Below are 18,443 nucleotides of genomic sequence, written 5' to 3' on the forward strand. Positions count from 1 at the left end.
TTCCTCCCGCGCCCGCCGCGGCTCCCCCGCCGTCCACGCAGGGAGCGAAGAGCCGGAGAGCGGAGGCTGCGCCAGGGTGGCCTGGCTTGTCCGAGCTCCCCGCCCAGCCCGCTCAAGCGAGCGCCTTCAGAAGGTCTCCTTCACCGGGGACGCCGAAGGAAGGAAACGGCAAAGCGCCCGAAGCCAAGCAGCCTAGAACTCCGGACTCTCCTGGCGGTGGGAGCCCTGAAGGCGTGGAAGGAACCGGGCCTTTCTCTATCCCTGGAGGCTCTCAAGGAGAGACCAGGCAGCCCTTTGGCCAGAAAATCCCCAGCTCCCACCCGACTCTCTTACTCGGTTCTCAGATCAATCAAATAGCGAGGGGGGACTTGAACTGCCCTGATATCACCTGGGAGACACACTGTGTGCCTAGTTGGAGATGCAGGTGAGCGCAGCTGACAGCTCTGTGGTCCAAAGGTTGGAGAAGAGAACTAGAGGATCAGATATACTGAACCCAATTCTTACTAACAGAGAAGAAGAAGCCACAGGAGGAGTTGGAGTTATAGGAACGGCGGGGGGGGGGGGGGACGGGGACGGGACACCATGTGATCCTGGAATTGAACATAATACAGCCACGGGCAATAGAACAAAGTCAAACAGTGCCTTAGACTTTAAGAGAGCTGATTTCCACACATTTATAGAGCTTGGGAAAGATTCGGGGGGGGGGGGGCTCAAAAGCTTGGGAAAGAGAAATGAGATTATAAAGAACAGTAACACTGAAAAAGAAAAAGAAAAGATGCAGGAAAATACCTTTTACTTTACTTTACTTTTACTTTTATTTGCGCTTATAGACCACCCGCTCTCCCAAAAGGGACTCGGGGCGGTGTACAGTCCATACAAGAAATACATCACATGAATAATTAAATAATTAAACAGTTAAAATTGTTGGATAGATGGATAGATATGGAGGAGGTTAAAAGGAAGGTTAAAAAGAACTGTACAACTAAGTAAAGTATCTAAATATAGTTTTAAAACCCCCTAAAAATATCCCATAAATTAAATTTAAAAACAGTTCCCCTAAAATACCAGTTAAAAAATATATCTGCCAGGAGGTAGCAGTTATGAATGTGCCAGGCCAGCTAATCGGAACAGGTGAGTCTTCAATTTTTACCAGCATGGTTGCATGAAGAACTTTCTAATAACCTGAAAGATAAAGACAAGTATAAAAATAGTTATGGCCAAATACCAGTACGTAGGCCAAACCTGCAGCAAAGATGAAGATTGGACTGTTTTTCCCCCTTTTGAATAAAGGCAAAGAATGAATTGAACAGTTTTTCTTTCTCCCTGCTGTCCATCCTCTCCTTGCCATCTTCCATTAGTGGATTGATCCTTTCCTTGACTTTTTTCTTATTTTTTAATGTTGAAACATTTTAAAATTATTTTTGAAATTTGTTGCAAGTCTTATCCCATTCTGAGCCTTAGTTTTCCTGATCATTTTTTCCAGGTTGAGGCTATATGCTGGTATTCCACCTCTTTCCATTTTTTAAATACTTGTCCTTTTTATCTTTCAATTTATCAGAAACATTTTTGTGTAATCATGCTGGTTTCTTCTTGGATTTGTTGTATTTATTTTTCAAAGGGAATTGTGCTGGACTGGGCTTCTGTGATGTTTTTTGGAGTTTCCCATGCTTTTTGAGTTGTTTTCTCCTTTAGGATTTTAATCTGGAATCTGTCCTAGGCTCCCTTTGAGTTTGTTAAATCAGCTCTTTTAAAGTTTAAGACACTGGTTTGATTGTGTTCTATTGCTTGCGTTTGCATTGTATTAAATTCCAATATGATGTGATCACACTTGCCCAAAGTTCCTGCAATTTTAACCCTTTCCTTTATTTCATCTCTATTAGTAAGAATTGTTACCTCCTCTACCTTTTGGATGACAAAGTTGTCAGCTAGGCTCATAAGGAACCCGTTTGAACTTCCACTAGATGCAGAGTTTGTCTCCCAGTTGAGGTCAGGGTAGTTAAAGTTCTCCATTACTTCAGTGGTGTTTCCTTCACACTTCAGTTCACTGATTTAGCAAAATGTTCATCTATTTCCTCTGCTCATTTCAGTTTGCTTGTAGTACATCCTTATGACAATGTCATTCTTTTTTCCATATATATTAACCCAAATGTATTCAAGGAGACAATTAGGGCATCTTTGACAGGTGGTCATGCAACTGCTCTATCTTACAGGAGAGAGCCCCCCCCTCCCCCCAGTCTGTTGCATTGGTGAACAACTTTTTTTTTTAAGCAAAATTTTATTGGTTTTTTTAAAAATAAAAAGGAAAGGGGTATTGGAATGGATTACAAATTTTGGCAGTTACAATGTGTGAAAGGTGTCCCCACCCCCCATACTCATAGTATTCATTTACACAAATAATTCAATATTACATAATAGTAATTTGTCAGCATATAAATTCAGATAACAATTTCAATCAATTTATATCAAGCCGATTTCCTTATTCATTTTTGTGATCTGAGTTATCTTGGTATTGCCCCTTCTCCCCCCGGCAGCAGGGCTCCGGCCCCTCCCGTGTCTTGTATGTCAGGTGTAAGATCATCAGGTTTATCTAGAAGTGCTTTATTTTTTTTCCATAAAGGCCTGAGCCTCTATGATTGTATTAATTCTGACTCTTGTGTCCTCCCAGAATATTAACATACCTTCAGGCATCAGCCATCTGAATATTGGTGAACAACTCTTAATGTTAAGACACTTTTCCTGAAGAATAATGTAACAAAATATACTCTACTGTAATAAAGTTATTTCTTGCCCTGGCTTCTGGAACAATAATTCTGCCCCATCTTCCACATGGCAACCCTCTAGATTCTTGAAGAGAGCTGTCTTGTGATCCTCTTAAGGATAAATATATCCAAGTTCCCCATTTTTCATTCCAGTTGGTCAGTGTCCCTTCAATACGTAGTGTCCAGTGCTGGACACATATTCTATATGTGGAGGGATATGCACAGGGAGAGCAATAATTTCCTTTGATCTTGCCTTGATTGTCGATGCACTTTTCTTTTTTCTTTTGCAGCTGATTCATTCTGAGTCTCTGATCAGAATCTGCTATTGCCCTCCTTAAGCACAACGCCCGCTGGGTGACTTTGGCCCACTCACCTTCTCTCAGCCCTAGGGAGGAGGAGGCAGTGGCAACCCACTTTTGAAAGCTTGGCAAGGAAACTGCAGGGATGAGTCCAGGCATATCCTGGGTGACAATTCTCTGCATCTAAAGTCACACCTTCGGTTTATCCTCCTCAAGTGGAGGGTTTATCTATGTTCTGGTTGAAATTCTGCCCATTGCTCCAGCTTGTTAACATCCTTCTAAATCATGACCTTACCTTCTCTAAGGTATTTGCTATTTTCCTCATATTTACATTGAAACTTTGTTCATTTTTATTTTTAAAGAAATTATTTAAACACTAGATATGGAGTATCAGTGGTGATCCAGCTTGACAGAGCTGTTGATGCTATCTGGGCAGGATGGGTCAGTCAGTTCTGTAGCCATCTGATCTCGCCCAGCATGGCCCATCTTCTGCCATCTTCTATAGCAGGACCAATGTGGTAGGACCAATGTGGTAGGACTACGTCCACTGCATTTCTTCACCCCGGAGGTTTTTTTCTTCCGTTTTCTAAAAGATTACTGAAGATGCCTTGTTCTTTCTGACAGACCTAAAGTGGCTTAAGAAGGTCAAGTCAATGGATGATTAGGAGCTGGAAAGGCTAAAACATATAGAACTGGAAGGGACCTTGGAGCTCTTCTAGTCCAGCCCCCCGCTCAAGTAGGAAATCCTGTGCCATTTCAGACATGTGACTGCCTAGACTCTTCTTAAAAACATCCAGGACTGGAGTGCCCATGATTTCTGAAGGCAAGCAGTTCCCCTGGTTAATTGTCCTCACTGTTAGGAAGTTTCTCCTTAGTTCCAGGTTGCTTCTCTCCTTGGTTAGTTTCCATCCATTGCTTCTTGTCCTGCCCTCGGGGGCTTTTGAAAATAGGTTGACCCCTTCCTCTTCTTTGTGGCAGCCCCTCAAATACTGGAGTGCTGCTGTCCTGTCCCCACTAGGCCTTCTTTTCTCCGGCCAAATCCAAACCCTGCAACCGTTCTTCGTAGGTTTTAGTCTCCAGGCCTTTAATCACCTTAGTTGCTCTTCTTTCTCCCTCACACAGAGAAGAGGGGATGAAATCAGCCTCCGAGGCACCTGAGGGCAAGAGGTGAACTTTGTTAGAGAGCCAATCTAGAAGGACAGGCCAAGGGCCCAACAGGCAGAACAAGGAGTCCGTTGGGCAGGTCAGCCCTGGAAGTCGAGGGTTCTCCGGGGCTGAAGCTTTCGAAGAAGAGACCGAAGAGCTATCGGACGGATGCCTCGCTGCCTCCCAGCCGGGGCGGCGCTTTGGGCGCAGGCGGGCCGGGGGTCCCAGGCAGGCGGGGCCTCGGCGGGGCGGGCGGCCGCTCCCCTTCCGGCGCCTCCTCCTCCTCCTCCCGAGAGCTGCCAGGCCGGCATGGCGATGGCGGGGGGCGCGGGGGCGCTGGTGAGCGGGGCCGGCGGGGCTGCGGGCGGGCGGGCGGGGACTCCGGGGCCGCCTGACCGCCTCTCTCTCCTCCTCTCCCCCCGCAGGGCGCCCGGGAAGCGGCCGAGGCGGCCCACGTGCTCTCGCTGCCGGCCGAGGCCTTCGGGAACGACGTGAGTGCCGGGCGGGCGGGCGGAGGGCCGGGCGGGGGGAGGCAGCTGGGTCTGGGCGCTGACGGCTCTCCTTCCGTCCCTCTCTCCCTCCGGCAGCCGCGGCTGGAGGCGGCCTGGGCCGAGCGAGCCTTCCAGCACGCCCACGTCTACTTCCACGTGAGTCCCGGCGGGGGGAGGGAGAGCGGGGGGGGCGTCCCGGGCAGGGGGTGTTGGGGTCCCGGCGCCTCCGCTGACCCTCCCGGCTGCCCCGCAGCTGCTCTCGGCCGCGGACCCCGCGGGGCTCAGGCTCACCCGGGCCGACGACCGGATCTACGCGGCCTTCCGGCGGAGCTTCCCCGACCTGCGCGTCGACCTGCTGGACGTGGAGGCGCTCAAGTCGGAGCCGGCCAAGGAGGTAGGTGGGGGGGGGGGCTCAGGGGGGGAGGGTCCGGGCACGGCGGGGGGGGGGTCTCACCGCTCCTTCCTCTCCCTCCCCCCCCCGCAGAAGTGGCGCCCCTTCTGCCTGCAGTTCGAGGGGGCGGTGGAGGACTTCAACCTGGGGACCCTCCTGCGTCTCGACTGCCGCCGCGGCTACTCGGAAGAGAACTCCGTGCTGGGTGAGCGCCGGGCGGGAAGGGCGGGCGGGGGCTCGGAGGAGGGTCTCCGTGACGCCCCCTCCTCGCCTGCCTCTCCTCCTCCCCGCAGCGCCGCGCATCCAGTTCCTGGCCATCGAGATCGCGCGCAACCGCGAGGGCTGCAACAGCGCTGTCTACCGCCGCGCGGGCGCTCCAGAAGCCGAGCCCGACCTGGCCGGACCCCGCTGAGAGCCTCGCCCCACCGGACGGGAAGCGGGCCTGCCCCCTTGGGTGGCCTAGAACTGTGGGGGGGGGGGGTCATGGGTTGGGGGGGAGGGGAGCTCTCTCCCACAGAGGGGCGCTGGGAGGGCTGAGAAGCCTGTGACCCCCCCTCCCCCTTCCTCCAGTTTGCCTTTGTATGGCTGCCTGGGGGGGGGGGGGCTCCCTCTTGGCTAGTGAAGAAGAAGCAGCCTTCCAGATGAACCTCTGTCTCCCTTGTTTTTCTTTTGGAAGAGGGAGGGGTCCTCCTCCGTTGGGGCCCCTGCGTCTTGCCCCCCTGAAGAGTAACGCTCCGGCCTCAGCGCACACAGTTCAGTAGAAACCACTTTAATTTATTTGCAGCCACAATGCTTACACTGTATGCAGCAAACATCCGTACAAACCACTCAGCAACCTGGTCACAGAAAAAGGACCCAGCACACAATCGCCTCCCCCCCCCTCCCCCCCCGGGACGCTATTTGGAAAGAGAAACTGGGGCACAGAAAACTAGCAGCAAAAGGGCCGGGCGGGGACAAGGGAAATCCCCCCTCCTCTTCTTTCCCCTCAATTTAACATTGAACAAAGGTCCCCCACCGCTTCAGTGGGGAGAGGGATTCGTGGGAGAGGAGCTGCCCACCGTTTCCAGAGCTAGAAGAGGCTCCGTGAACAGGGGCGCAATGAGATGTTCACAGAGGTTGCTGCTACTCCCGCCAGAGAGCCAAGTCCTCCCATCTCCCAAGATAGTGTGTGTGTGTGTGTAGGAAGGGCAGGAATGTGGCATGGCTTTGAGCTCCTAACGAGGGAAGGTGGGGAGGGATGGCCTAAGTTGAAGGGGTAGATAAGAAAAATATACATTTGGAATTTTACACTTGTGCCTCTACACTAGTTACTAAATATAACTCTGTACTCTCAACCCAACCCCTCCCCCTTGCCCCCAGTCATGTGGCAGGTAGCCGGGAGACTCTTCACTCGCGTTCCACCCTCACTCTAGCATTGGTGCACTATGTAAAAATTTCAGTCACACTTTTTTTTAAATTTGAGTCAATATAAACCTTGTTCAAAATGTTATGAAAAAATGTACATGTTTATACAAGGCAGGCTGTGGCAGGACACAGGGTTCCTCTGACATTCACGCAGGGAGGTGCCAGTTGGGCCTCCCCAAGGAAAAAACCCCTCTCCAAATGAACCTTTTACGCCCCCCTCCCCTCCTGCAGCCTAAGCCCCAAGGAGGACCAGCAGGGATCGGAAACACCCTTGTGTCTTTCCATCGGAAAAGTTAACCTCCTCGGCCCAGAGAGCAGCTCCTGGCGAGACGTCAGCTCATCATGTCGTTGCTGTTTACCCCATAGGTGGAATTTTTCATGGAATCGTTGACTTCTCGACGAAACGCAGAAAGATTCTGTGTAAACCTGGCAAAAGAAACAGGCGTTAGGATGGGGGCAGACGGACCGGCCTTTTGGCCCAACAGCTGGATGGCATCGGACGCGCACGAGAATCGGCCCAATCCAACTTCTGGCAAAAGCTGAGTTTTCTCAGGCTCTGAAGAATTACAGCTTTGAAAACATGGCTGCAAATGAGGGGCAAACCTGATCTTCCTTCAGCTGCTCCCCATTTTTCCTTCCGTTTTCTTGGAAACCTGGCTCTTGAACACAAGCAAGGTGTCAAGTAGCCAAATAGCCTCCTTCGGCCCAGGGAGCGAAGGCTTCTGAAAGGAGAACTCTCCTCCTGCAGGATTCAACTGGGAGCAGTGACATTTCTTGTCTTCCTCGGAGAGGGAAAAGTAATGGGGAATGGCTGCACCAGGCTGGGTGGGCTACTCAAAGGAGAGGGTGATCCTCTGAGCCAGAGAACCATATTTGGGTGGGTGGCTGCCTTTTATCTTTTTGAGAGAGGATCTGCACCCTTGGCACAGGGAGCTATTTTGTTGGCACAGTATTTCTGGCAGTGGGTCAGAAGAGATGGTGGAGCCACCCTGACAGGCGCACCTCGTCCTGGGCCTACTGGGCAACCCCCCCCCCCCTCTCTCCTGGAGTTTGGGTGCTAAGCGATCCTGCAGCGGTCCGTCTTCCTCAGAACGAAACTAACAAGAACGTTGGACTTCGGCTGGTCTGCTGGCTGCATTTTGTAAAGATACTGACCTATCACGATTCTTTGTCAGCAAATTGCGCTCAATGCCTTCCATGAGATTTTCAAAGCAGAGGTGCATAGCTTGTTGCTTCTCGGGGGGCTGGCTGTTTACTATGCTATTCCTTAAATCTGAAAAATACTGCAAAGGAAAAGTTCACACTGTAAGCTATCCAGGGCAACATGCCAGCCCACAAGGGACACTATGCCCTAATCGGGGGCCTTACCTTTTCATTGAGAAGTATTAAGCCAAGCAGAGGCCGGGACATGGACCACTGGTTCCTGCAGTCTTCAAAGATGATGATATTCAACACTGTGGAGAGCATCTGGAAGGATCAAGCACAATCCAGTCAACTGCACAGGCCTACTGAGCTGGGGCACTGCTGGGGATTATGGGGAAACGGGGAAGGAAAAGTGGGCGAGTCACAGGGCAGCTACTCTAATGAATAACAATTGGGTCAGGTGGGAAGAGGTTTTGGGGGGAAGCAATTCTAAATATTCTAAGAAGCATTTAATCCCTACAAATGAGTGTGAGAAATTGGGAGCAGGAACCGAGAGTGCCTAGTCCAACTAAGAGGAGGGCTGGGGGCGACATGGTAGCTGTCTTCCGAGTGGCTGGAGCTGGTTTCCACAGAAAGACGCACCAAGATCACTCTCTCTCCACAAGCCCAACAGATAAGAAAATAGCAAGAGCACTTAGACTTATACACTGCTTTACAGCCCTCTCTTAAGCTGTTTACATAGTCAGCCTATGGCCCCCAACAGCCTGGCTCCTCATTTTACTGACCTCGGAAGGATGGAAGACTGAGTCAATATTAGTAAGTACTTAGTAAGCGAATAGCAAGAGAGTTCCACTGATTGTGATTATTCTATGACTTTTGACTCTTATGTAGACCACACGGGCTACAGTTCTTAAAATGATGGGCGCACTGGATCACCTCATTTGCAAACTAGGGGATTTGTATGCTGAGCAGGAAGCAACAGGCTACAACAGGCTATTCTAGAGTAACTAACTGCCTCAAACGAAGAAGAGTACATTCTGCTACCTAGTCCACAGATATGTGAAACATATTTTGAGGAAAGCTAGATTGAAAGAAAAAAATGGAAGAAATATTCTGAGGAATCTCCCGGCCACAGCAGATGGCTGTGGAAGTTGGGCTACTGATAGGATGAACAGAGAAGAATTGAGCCCTCTGAACTGAAGAAAGGGGAGTGTCTTGAACTGCCAGAAGAACAAATAGATGGAGCAAAGCCACATAACTCACGGGGAGCATTAAAAACCCTTGGGAACGTGGAAGTTGGCGCCTCCAATGAAGGCCATCCTGAGAGGAGACACTGATTGCTGGGCACTGTCATTGAGACCAGGGACAAGTGCTTGCAAGCAGTCAGTGACGGGCGACCTGTTGGCCTCTGGGCCAGAAGAGTCAAAGGCAGCTCAGCCTTTTCTCAAACAATATTGAAAATGAGGAGATGAAGAGTTCTGCAGTCGTTTCCTGGGGACAGAAGAATTGCTTCTTGGGACCCGTGTGTGTAAATATTCCGGCCAAGGGTTTTAGGCTTACCTACGTTACTCAGCTAAAGGGCTAGGACCCTGGAGCAGACTTCAGAAACACCCCCCTTAGTACTGCCCTCCTTGTCCTGACCTGTTGAATCATCTCAGGGTGCTGCTGCATGATGTGGAGGAACCGGTCACTTTCCTGGGTCAATGGGGCAGGCCTCTTTTTGGTGCTGCGCGACAGCTGCTTGAAGAGATAAGTGACAATGTGGTCTAAGCAGGAGCAGCATCCAGTGCAAACCATGGTATCTGCCAGGAAAAGAGAAGGGGCAAAGAGGAATGAGGCCGGAGTTAGATCAGGTCAAAGCTTCCTGTTCAATGAGCTGCATCATCTCCTCGGCCAGCAAAAGCAGCCTCAGGCCCACCAAGCAAGCGGTGACCATCTTCTTCTCTTGGCATACTTTCTCTAAGCCTTCCAGTCGTGGGACGGATCGTATGCCTTGCTCATAATTTAAGGCAAAGCATTCCTTGTCTTGAGTTTCATCATACGTACAGATAACATTTGTCAAGATACATATATGAGTCTTTGAGAGCAACCCAGAAGTGAATTGGTCTCGGGTGTTGTAGAATTCTCATTAGAATGTTTCTATGATCAAATCTGGCAAGGCCATCGTGCAGAATCAGGGATGGCTCTACCAGCTGAAAACCCACCCAAATGATCAGGCTGAAGCCCTACTCCTGAAGGGCTGAAGATCAGCCAATTGAGGCTGCCAAATCTTCCTGAGAAAGCAAATGGAGGGAACCAATTTCATGGTATTTATTTTGTACAAGGACAATAAAGATTATACTAAAGATCCAATCGCTCGGTCACCCACTTTGCCCACGAGAGATTAAAGAAATGGCCGTCTTTCCCGAAGGCCAATCTTTATGCCAAAACGAGGGCACCAAAGCAGGAACTACGAGGGAATTAAGGAAAGATTTAGATGTTCTACTGGGTATTGTATCTAAGCCAGGTAGAGCTGGCATCTGCAACGCTTTGATGCTGCTGGAGAACAACAAAACCACAGGGAACGCGGAGAGACTTTCGCAGCCCTCAAACTTCCCCGTAACGGTTGCTGCACTCACCTAGTGCTGTGAGACCTTCTGAAATGGAAGACAGAATATACATGATGACATGTGGCTCCAGGCTAGCTATAAAATTCATGTGATCTTGAGTAAGAACTTCCAGTAACGAATAGTAGGATTGGCTGAGCTTAGGGTAATCCTGAAAAAAGATAAAGAAAGGAATCAGGAGAGCTTTCAAAGGAGTTTTGTGGGCCCAGAATGTGTGACTTAGGTTTGGGGACCATTCAGACATATTACCCCCCACCCCCCAAGCAATCTGAGTTTCAGAAGCAGTGATTTTCAAAACTTTTCTACTTTTATGACCAGTGAAGGTAGAGCTTCCAATTTATTGGCCAATTATCTGTAGATAGTGTAACCATTCTTTAGATGAATTCCTAGACCAGAGAGGCAGACCTGTTATGGTGCCAGACCCTCCTCTGACTACCCAGTGCTATTTTATATATATTCCTGTGGCTTTATGTCACGTGACTGTTTTAACGCAGAACTCTTCCAATCTCATTATTAAAGGTTTTGACAATAGTTTGGACAGCTAAAGTAGCAGTTGTGGCTAGGAGAGCCTTTGTGCAATTTTGTGTTGTATGCCAGTTGTGCCCTTTCCTGGACCATGAATTCCTGCGCTCAGTCACTCAGACTCGGTCAATCTTGGTCCTCGTTTTACCGACCTCGGAAGGACGGAAGGCTGAGTCAACCTGGAGCCTGGTGAGATTCAAACTGCCAAACGGCAGTCAGCAGAAGCAGCCTGCAACATTGCACTCTAACCCCCGTGCCACCATGGCTCTTTCTTGCAAACCACTTTTTGGAAGAAGGGAGGGTCTGCTTTGCCTTCGATCTTATACCCCGAGTGGCCCATCATCAGGGCAAAGGGCGAATGGGATGGAATCAGGCCCCATCCCTCAGCCAGGCCAGCAGCTACTTTCATGCCAGAATAGGCAAAGATCCATGTGTGGCCCAGCTGCCATCCCATTATGAGCGAGGCCACCATTAGGTGAGAGTTCGGGGTTCAACACGCACACGCGCACAGGAGGGTTACTTGGAGCCGCCGCAGGGCTGAACAATCCCAGAAAGGTCAAAGGCGGAAGAGGAGGAGGAGGGTTTGGGTGGGGACACAGCATCCTTACCAGCAGGTCGCTGTGTGGGATGGAGAGCAGCAGCTTGATGAAAGTCTGCAAGGCGTTGTCGAGGGCATCGTCCCCATAGAGGCGGAAGACACCGAAGTTGACGTAGCTGCCACTCAGGGCGGCTTTTAGCATGGAGAAGCAGATGGAGACCCCTTTGAGCTTCAAGGCGTAGACCTGGTCTTTCGGAACTTCCCCCAAAGTCAGGATACGGTTTCCTGCAAAAAAAAACCCACATTCCTCTCTCAACGGAGAGCTTCCTTGTGCGGCTCCTGGAAAAAACGGAGGTTGAAGAGCCAAGGGCCGGTCTTCAGGGAACGCGACCGGAACCTCAAAACAGCTGCATTTGGTCGAGTGTAAGCAAAGCCACGTCACCCTGGCACGGGGGCAAATAGCAACAGTGCTTAGACTTTACTGCTAAGTGGTTTACAAATGCCGGCATGTTCCCCGCAACAATCGGGGTCCTCATTTGGCCGACCTCGGAAGGATGGAAGGCTGAGCCAACCTTGAGCCCGTCAGGATCGAACTCCCGGCGGTGGGCAGAGTCAATGCTGCCTTCTAAGCCCTGCAGCCCCTCAGCAAAGCAAAGGCCCAGTTCTGCTTAACTGGGCAAGGCTTCAGGGGAGAGCAACTCCTGGCCCAGCTGCCTTTCCCCTTTGCTGTTTGGAGGCCTTGGGAAGAGAACTGCGCAGGCTGCCCCCTGCCCACCCAGAGCCCTGGCAGCAAGTGGGCCTGGGCGAAGCTTCCTTCCAATCTGACCCAGCCCAATGGCCCTGAAGGGAAAGATACCCACCGTAGGTCGTTATCATTTTACTTGTTTCCCGGAAGAGCAGGATGCCGTTGGGGGAGGAGACATCAAACTGCAGCCTCTGGGACCTGAAAGCAAGGGAGGGAGAGGGGGGCCTCTGAGCGGGCAGCCCAAGCCCCGGGTTCTGAACAAGGGCTCCTTGTGGGGAAGCTTCAGCCCTGGGTGGACTTTCAGCATTCTTTTGAACAGCCTTCCATCGCCTCCAGTGGCTGTTCCCACCTCCCTTACTGGACGCTGTCAACAGAGGAAGGTCTCCGGCTGCCTTCTCCTCAGCATGGAGGAAGGCTCCAGGAAAGGTCACTGCCTTTGTGGACTCTGGCCATGGCACCTGCCTGAGACCCAGGCCTCGCAGGCCCCAGCCTTGCCCCCGTAGGGCTGCTCCTCTCTGCACTCCTGTCTTTTATGGGCTCCAAAGGGGTTTTACTACCTGGTAGGAGCCTACTAGTTCTTTAGAAACTGCCTAAAGGTGCTGGAAATGCATCCCAGCACTTTCAAGCAAGATCAATATTTATGTTTTCTAGAGTGAATAATTACAGCTTTTGCTCCTCATCCCACCTCTCTCCTCTCCTGGCCCTCCCTGTAGGGCAGCCTCCCTTCAGGTGCCCAAGGAGGCCGCTTGGAGTCCACTTACCTGTTGTGCACCAGCTCAGCCATCAGTTTGAGCACAGGGGTGGTGCAGGCCGGGTCATGGTACCAGAGCTCAACGGCCCGCTGCAAGATTGGCATGTAGGCCGGGTAGCTGTAAGGCTGAAGCTAAGGACCACCTGACTACTTCCAGAATCAACTCAGAATAGCCGAGATGGCCAGATGACTGCAAAGCTGGCAGATAAAGGACTTGAAGAAAAGACAAATGATCTACTGGGTCACTTCAGATAAGCCTCCTCCTGCCAAATCTACATGATTTCAGCCACCTGCTCATAAATGCCGGAAGCAGAATTCTACAGATCAGGTGCCCTGGGAAATCCCAGCATAGCATTGGCAGGCGAGGCACCGTCGTCCCTTGGTCCTCAGAGAGAAGGGAGAAATTCCAGAATCCGGTCCTCAGCCTTATCCCCATTCCAGGAAGCCGACAGGCACAAGAGTCAAGGATACATCCACTCGAAGAGCATCATGAAACTAGTCTTGGCATTGAAGGCAAAGGCAATGCCCCTCAGGTCCCTCACAAGGCCCACCAGCGTCCTCTAGAGGAGGGGAAAGAGGCCCTGCTTCATCTCCTCTGCGTCACAATCTCCCTCCAAGCCCACACTGTTGGCTGATCCAAGGAGAACCCTCCCCTCCCCACTTATTTCAGAGAATGGCTTCCTCGGGGATCATGGGGGTGGCCTTCTGGACTGCCATATGGACTGGGAGGAAGAGCCAGATATCAGACCGCTCCTGCCCTGTGGGCGTTTAGGAAGACCCTGACCCCAAACATTTTGGGCTTCCAGCCTAACAGAAGAGGGGAACTGTCCTCTTTTGAGTCTGGAAGGTTCCAGGTGGCCTTCATCTGACCCACAAAGAGGTTGACGAGATCCGAAGGGGAAGCTTTCTGCCCTACCTTTGCCTCCTGCTCATTGAAGGTGTTGGTGCTGAACATCTGGGCCACGGTTTCAAAGGCAGCAGTGAGGGGTAGCATGAATTGCTCATACTGGTCTTCATCCTCCCCTGGAAGAGAGAGATGGAAAAACAGTCACTTTCAACAATCCTCTGCTTTGGGATCCAGGCTAAACACCTAGATCATTTTAGATCCATCTGGTAAACCTTTGGATGCTTTGATCCTCCAGGAGATCCAGAGCTACACTTGCAATGGACAATATTTGGAGCAAGATAACCAGATGAACAGTTTTCTTTCTGAATAACTACGCTTTATAGAGAGTGGATGGATTAAACTGTTCCCGTCTAGTTAGTTAGGATTAGAATGACAAAGAACTCGGGGGTGGGGGGATGGGGGGGATGCACAGGAATGGGTTGCAGTACCGAGGTCCACCATGAGGAGGCGCCCAAGTGCCGTATAGAAAGTAGTCCGACATCTCATATCACTCAGGTTGGATTGATTGTTAATACCCAGGAAGGAAAAGTGCTCACTCTGTTGAAGGACAAAAATCATATTGTTAATGAGGTGTAATTGTTCAGGCACAGAAACAAGGTGCGTCCTTGGCATACGGGCACCATGGAAAGGCCGGTCGCAAGCGCCTTCCTCCCTTGCCCTTGCATTGGCCAAGGAACTACCACCATTGCAAACTGGGGCGTTTTCCCTCCTCTGGGGAGACTCCAATCCAATGCAGGTCACTGAATCTGCTCTAAAACAAACTTCATGTTTCACAATGGATGGAAACTAACCAAGGAAGGAAGCAATCTGGAGCTAAGGAGTTAGGGCAGTCAACCCATGGAACAGACGTTGCCTTCAGAGGCTGTGTGCTCCCTCACTGCAGGCTTTCAAAAGGAGACCGGACAGATCATTTGCCTGAGATGATACAGTCTCCTTCTCAAGCAGGGAGTTGGTCAGATGACCTTTCCTTTTACCAACTAGAATATGAATGGCAGACGGTCAACTACAATGGAATGGGCAGAATGTCAACAGGCTAGCATCATGTGTCCTTCTCGCCAAGGTCCATCAAGAGAGAACCTTCTGCTCCGTGACCACACAAGGCTTTGTTTTGTCCAAGAAGGGCGGGATTGGTAGGACAATTCTCTGGGATAATTTGCACTTCAACCTGCTTCCCAATGTAGCTGGAACTTCTTCAGTCCTTGTCTCCTCTTTAAGAAAAGAGGAGTCGGGCTCTTGGTTGAGCTCCGAGCTCGGCAACTTGGTTGCAAACATTTCGTCACCATTCGAGGAGATCTGGTCAGGGCACTTTGAGTTGTGCTCGTATGTCAGAGCCTTTAAATACCTATTTATGGGATGCCAATTAGTGTGGATGATGTTTCTTTGGCTACTTCTGAGTCATGGTCTGAAAAGAGGAATCCTTCAAAGGATTAACAAAAAGACCTTCGACAACTAACCGTGTGATTGTTCAGCATGAACTGCACAGCGCTCAGTTTCACCAGTTTCCTAACGCTGCTGTAGGTAAAAGTGAGGTTAAGGAAACCACAAGACATCGGCCTGGTTAGAAAATGTCATAGGCATCAGACGAAGGTAGTTCTCACATTACATCATATTTCCCCTCCCACGGCAGCTAAGAAATCCATCACGCAGCGGTGGGTGCAGATGTTAGGTCAAGCAGCCCTCCAACAGACTGCCACTGGATCAGCCGAATGGTGTAGTGGGGAACCAAAACATCAGAAGGATATCGCCTGATCTCTCCCTTCCTCCAGGTATAGGTGTATGAAAAAGTTTAGGCATCCACTACTCTTTTCTTAATTCTGAATCTGTAAACACTTGGTACATAAACAATACACGGGCATGCAAATTGGCAGGTGGAGCTCACTTTTAACTTTCAGTTTCTGTTTACTAAGGAATTCACTGAAACACAGTTTGACCAGAGATGGCCAAAGCTGCACATGCCATGTTTGTCTGCAACTATCTGCTTGGACAGGTAGCCTTCCCTTAACAATGGTAACTGGACACAGCAATGGCCGCAATCACAAGAACCATCTTAATTCCCCTCCTGCAGCACCATTGTTACCGTCCACCTTGTGAGACGGTCCAGCAGGAAGCGGGCCCAGACCAAGGAATTCTACTTTACTGTGAGGTTCCAGGAAGAGATTCTTGCTGGTCTGAAAGTCTATTTCTGCCCTGTCACCTTTACGGCCCAAGAAACTAGGAAGAGCTGAAGCCTTTCCTCTGACCTGGCTGGGTTCTTCCTGCTGTCTCCTAGGCCATTGCAGTGCCTGCCAATGGTCACTGAATGAGGACTACTGACTATCATATAGGGTTCCCTAATTGTGGTCATCACTGCTGAGACTACTGGAGAGGACCAGATAGTAATTTGGTAAAGGACTGGAATGAGAAACAGGAGTGATGAGGCAGCAGAAGAGCTTTCGAGGGGAGCGATCGGCTTCCGCCCAGTCCTGGCCTCACCAGGGGGAGAACCCAGGATGCCTGGAGCGCCTGTCCAAGCCCAGGGAGGCCGGCAGAAAAGGATATCCAATGGAGAGGTCATTGAGAAGCTGCAACGTCTTGGAGGTGATGGGTTCACACCGTCCCCAGTACTTCAAGTTAGTGATTCTGCAGGGAGAGGAAATGCACACCATCCAGTGGCTGCTGCCTCCTCCTCCTCCTCCTCCTCCTCAGGCCTTTCGTCCTCCCAAAGTCCCCATCAGCAGAAAGAGAGGCTGGGGTGGAACCACTCAGCTCTGCTGCCCTGAAGCTGCGGGGTCCAGGGTTTGGAAGGGGAGCTGCCTCTAGGACCAGCTACTTGCAGCCAGAGCAGACCGCCAGCCCACAGCGGGGTCTTCCCGCAGAGCGAACCATCCCAGGCATAAACCTTCCACACAGACCCAGGCTGCAGGCTGCGCCAACGTTCAGGGGACAGCAGGAGGACTTACATTTTTCCTATGAAGACGCTCAGCACCATGGTCTCATCATTCAGCCCCAGGACCTCTGAGAGCCGGCGATACAGCTAGGAGTGGAAAACGGATTTCAGCTCTTGTGAGCTCCCTTTCAGCCCTGAGCTCGGTTTCCATAAGGATCCCGGTGCCACTTGGCTTCTGAAGGGGGCAGCCAGAGCGGCTGACAAAACGTTAGGAAGTCTGTTCTGCAGACCCCAGTCACTAAACCCTGAAGCCCCACACTGACCAAGAACCATCTGCAGGTGGAGAGTTTGGATAAAGCCGAAAACATTATGAAAAGTTCTGTAACGAGAAGAGAGCCACCACAAGCTAAGTTTTTTACCTTAGAGGATTTCTGCACCTGGTCTCCTATGTAAATCTTTCGGAACTGCTCAAAGAAGCTCAGCATGGCCAGCTCCAGCTTCTCATGGCCTGCCTGGGCAAGACGGGAATCGGTCAAGTTCATGAGCTGAAGGACCCTGGAAAGGCAGGAAGGGAAGGGATGAAGAAGGAACCACTCCAAATGGCTCCTCCAGTCATTCATTCAAGGGGGGGGGGGGGCTGCTGACTTCCCACATCTGCTTGAATCTGTCGCCCTTGTAAAGTGGGTCCACAGAAGACCAACCCCAGGGGCTCCTCCCAAAGCACCTGTGAGCTGCTTGGGAAGTCAGGCGCACCTCCGGAGAGAAGCACCGTCACACGGTTGGGACCCAAAGTGTGTGTATGGGGGGAGGGGGCGCTTCTTGCACATTGAGAACCACTCTGCTCATTTCCCCCGCCCAGAATTTCATGCAGGGTTGTCAGGGAGACCTTAAAGACTGAGGAATATCTGACCAATGAAAAACTATTTGCGTAATATTAAAGAATGATCAGAAAAAGGATCCTTTCAATCTGCTACATTTTGGAGAAGGTTAAAAGAAAAAACAGCAAACTCCATTAATGGCCAGCCTGCATTTCCTTTCTCCCTTCTGGACTTTCCCCTTGGGAAGAAAACTGCTGAGGTTTGACACTTTGAAAGACCCACTTTTCCGTCTCAAAGCCCAGCAATCCGCCAACTTTCAATGTTTAGTTCTGTGCTCTGCAGAGTTTCTTCTGCGGAGGTTGCAATGAAGGTCAAACCCAGCTGACCCATAAAAGGTGAACAGCAGCATCTCCCCACCAACGCTCGGTCATTGCAGCTGCTGCTGCTATTACTATTATGATTATTATGATTATGATTATTATGATGATTATTATTAATTATGGTCCATGGCAGTCAGCCAGATGCTCAGACTGGATCGGGCATTTTAACCCACCCGCCGAGTGCTTCTCTAGGCAGAGGCTGATCACGGAATAGCCGGGAAATGCTTGGCTCTTCTCTTGGACAGGGCTGGAGGTATTGGGGCAGGGTTGTCCTTAGTACTGCTGGGCTCTTACCGACAGACCAGTTCACCATCCATGGCATCCTGCTCGTCTGTACTGGCAAAGGATACTCGCCCGCCAATCACGGCCCCAATGATGTAGACAAGCCAGGTGAGGCGTCCTGAAGCCGGAAAAAGGAACAGAGATAATGCGCAAACCTGTCTTCTCCCCACACGCCCTTCCCTTTAGTTAGACCGAGGAGGCTGCCCCTCTTACCAGGCCACCCTGGGCAGCCAGCAGGGGAAACTGGTCCACCTCTCTTAAATGTCTTAGATCCTGAATCCTAAGTCTTGTCTGTCCGTCGTCCCCTCCCCAAAAAAAATTTCACATAAATCTATGAATTGTTCTTTGCTGGGACTGCAGTTGTTTCTCTGGGACATCTTGATTGGTGCCACTTG

At 50.7% G+C, this 18,443-nt stretch overlaps 2 protein-coding genes across 3 annotated transcripts in view; one reads left to right on the forward strand and one right to left on the reverse strand.

Annotated features, from left to right (window-relative positions):
- Positions 1–4,357: 4,357 nt before the first annotated feature.
- PBDC1 (polysaccharide biosynthesis domain containing 1) lies at positions 4,358–5,560 on the forward strand. 2 transcript variants are annotated; one of them, XM_081961050.1, is made up of 6 exons: positions 4,358–4,543; positions 4,630–4,695; positions 4,792–4,851; positions 4,949–5,089; positions 5,180–5,291; positions 5,380–5,560. In XM_081961050.1, the coding sequence occupies exons 1-6, from the start codon at positions 4,373–4,375 to the stop codon at positions 5,496–5,498; spliced, it is 669 nt and encodes a 222-aa protein (XP_081817176.1). In that variant the 5' UTR covers positions 4,358–4,372; the 3' UTR covers positions 5,499–5,560. The 2 variants fall into 2 exon arrangements, with proteins under 2 accessions (XP_081817176.1, XP_081817175.1); XM_081961049.1 differs by having other exon boundaries at positions 4,358–4,542; positions 4,626–4,695.
- Positions 5,561–5,839: 279 nt separating this feature from the next.
- Positions 5,840–18,443, reverse strand: part of XPO7 (exportin 7) — a 44,288-nt gene continuing 31,684 nt past the window's right edge. The window contains exons 13-28 of the mRNA XM_081961060.1: positions 18,061–18,166; positions 16,988–17,123; positions 16,642–16,715; positions 16,196–16,321; positions 15,157–15,214; positions 14,131–14,239; positions 13,712–13,818; positions 13,267–13,355; positions 12,806–12,913; positions 12,160–12,242; positions 11,370–11,584; positions 10,252–10,390; positions 9,275–9,435; positions 7,859–7,957; positions 7,646–7,773; positions 5,840–6,916 (exon numbers count right to left, since the gene is read on the reverse strand). Of these exons, the coding sequence (XP_081817186.1) occupies positions 6,823–6,916; positions 7,646–7,773; positions 7,859–7,957; positions 9,275–9,435; positions 10,252–10,390; positions 11,370–11,584; positions 12,160–12,242; positions 12,806–12,913; positions 13,267–13,355; positions 13,712–13,818; positions 14,131–14,239; positions 15,157–15,214; positions 16,196–16,321; positions 16,642–16,715; positions 16,988–17,123; positions 18,061–18,166 (1,832 nt within the window). The 3' untranslated portion in view covers positions 5,840–6,822. The remainder of the gene's footprint in view (positions 6,917–7,645; positions 7,774–7,858; positions 7,958–9,274; positions 9,436–10,251; positions 10,391–11,369; positions 11,585–12,159; positions 12,243–12,805; positions 12,914–13,266; positions 13,356–13,711; positions 13,819–14,130; positions 14,240–15,156; positions 15,215–16,195; positions 16,322–16,641; positions 16,716–16,987; positions 17,124–18,060; positions 18,167–18,443) is intronic.

Source organism: Natrix helvetica (assembly GCF_964273705.1).
Source record: "Natrix helvetica genome assembly, chromosome: 8".
Taxonomy (NCBI): domain Eukaryota; kingdom Metazoa; phylum Chordata; class Lepidosauria; order Squamata; family Natricidae; genus Natrix; species Natrix helvetica.

What these genes read in the sequence shown, in the direction of transcription:
- PBDC1 (XM_081961049.1), top strand. Translation starts at nt 4,373, where the DNA reads ATGCCTCGCTGCCTCCCAGCCGGGGCGGCGCTTTGGGCGCAGGCGGGC. An exon ending in ACGCCCACGTCTACTTCCAC is followed by an intron (nt 4,852 to 4,948) that starts GTGAGTCCCGGC and finishes GCTGCCCCGCAG; the next exon opens with CTGCTCTCGGCCGCGGACCC. An exon ending in AGTCGGAGCCGGCCAAGGAG is followed by an intron (nt 5,090 to 5,179) that starts GTAGGTGGGGGG and finishes CCCCCCCCGCAG; the next exon opens with AAGTGGCGCCCCTTCTGCCT.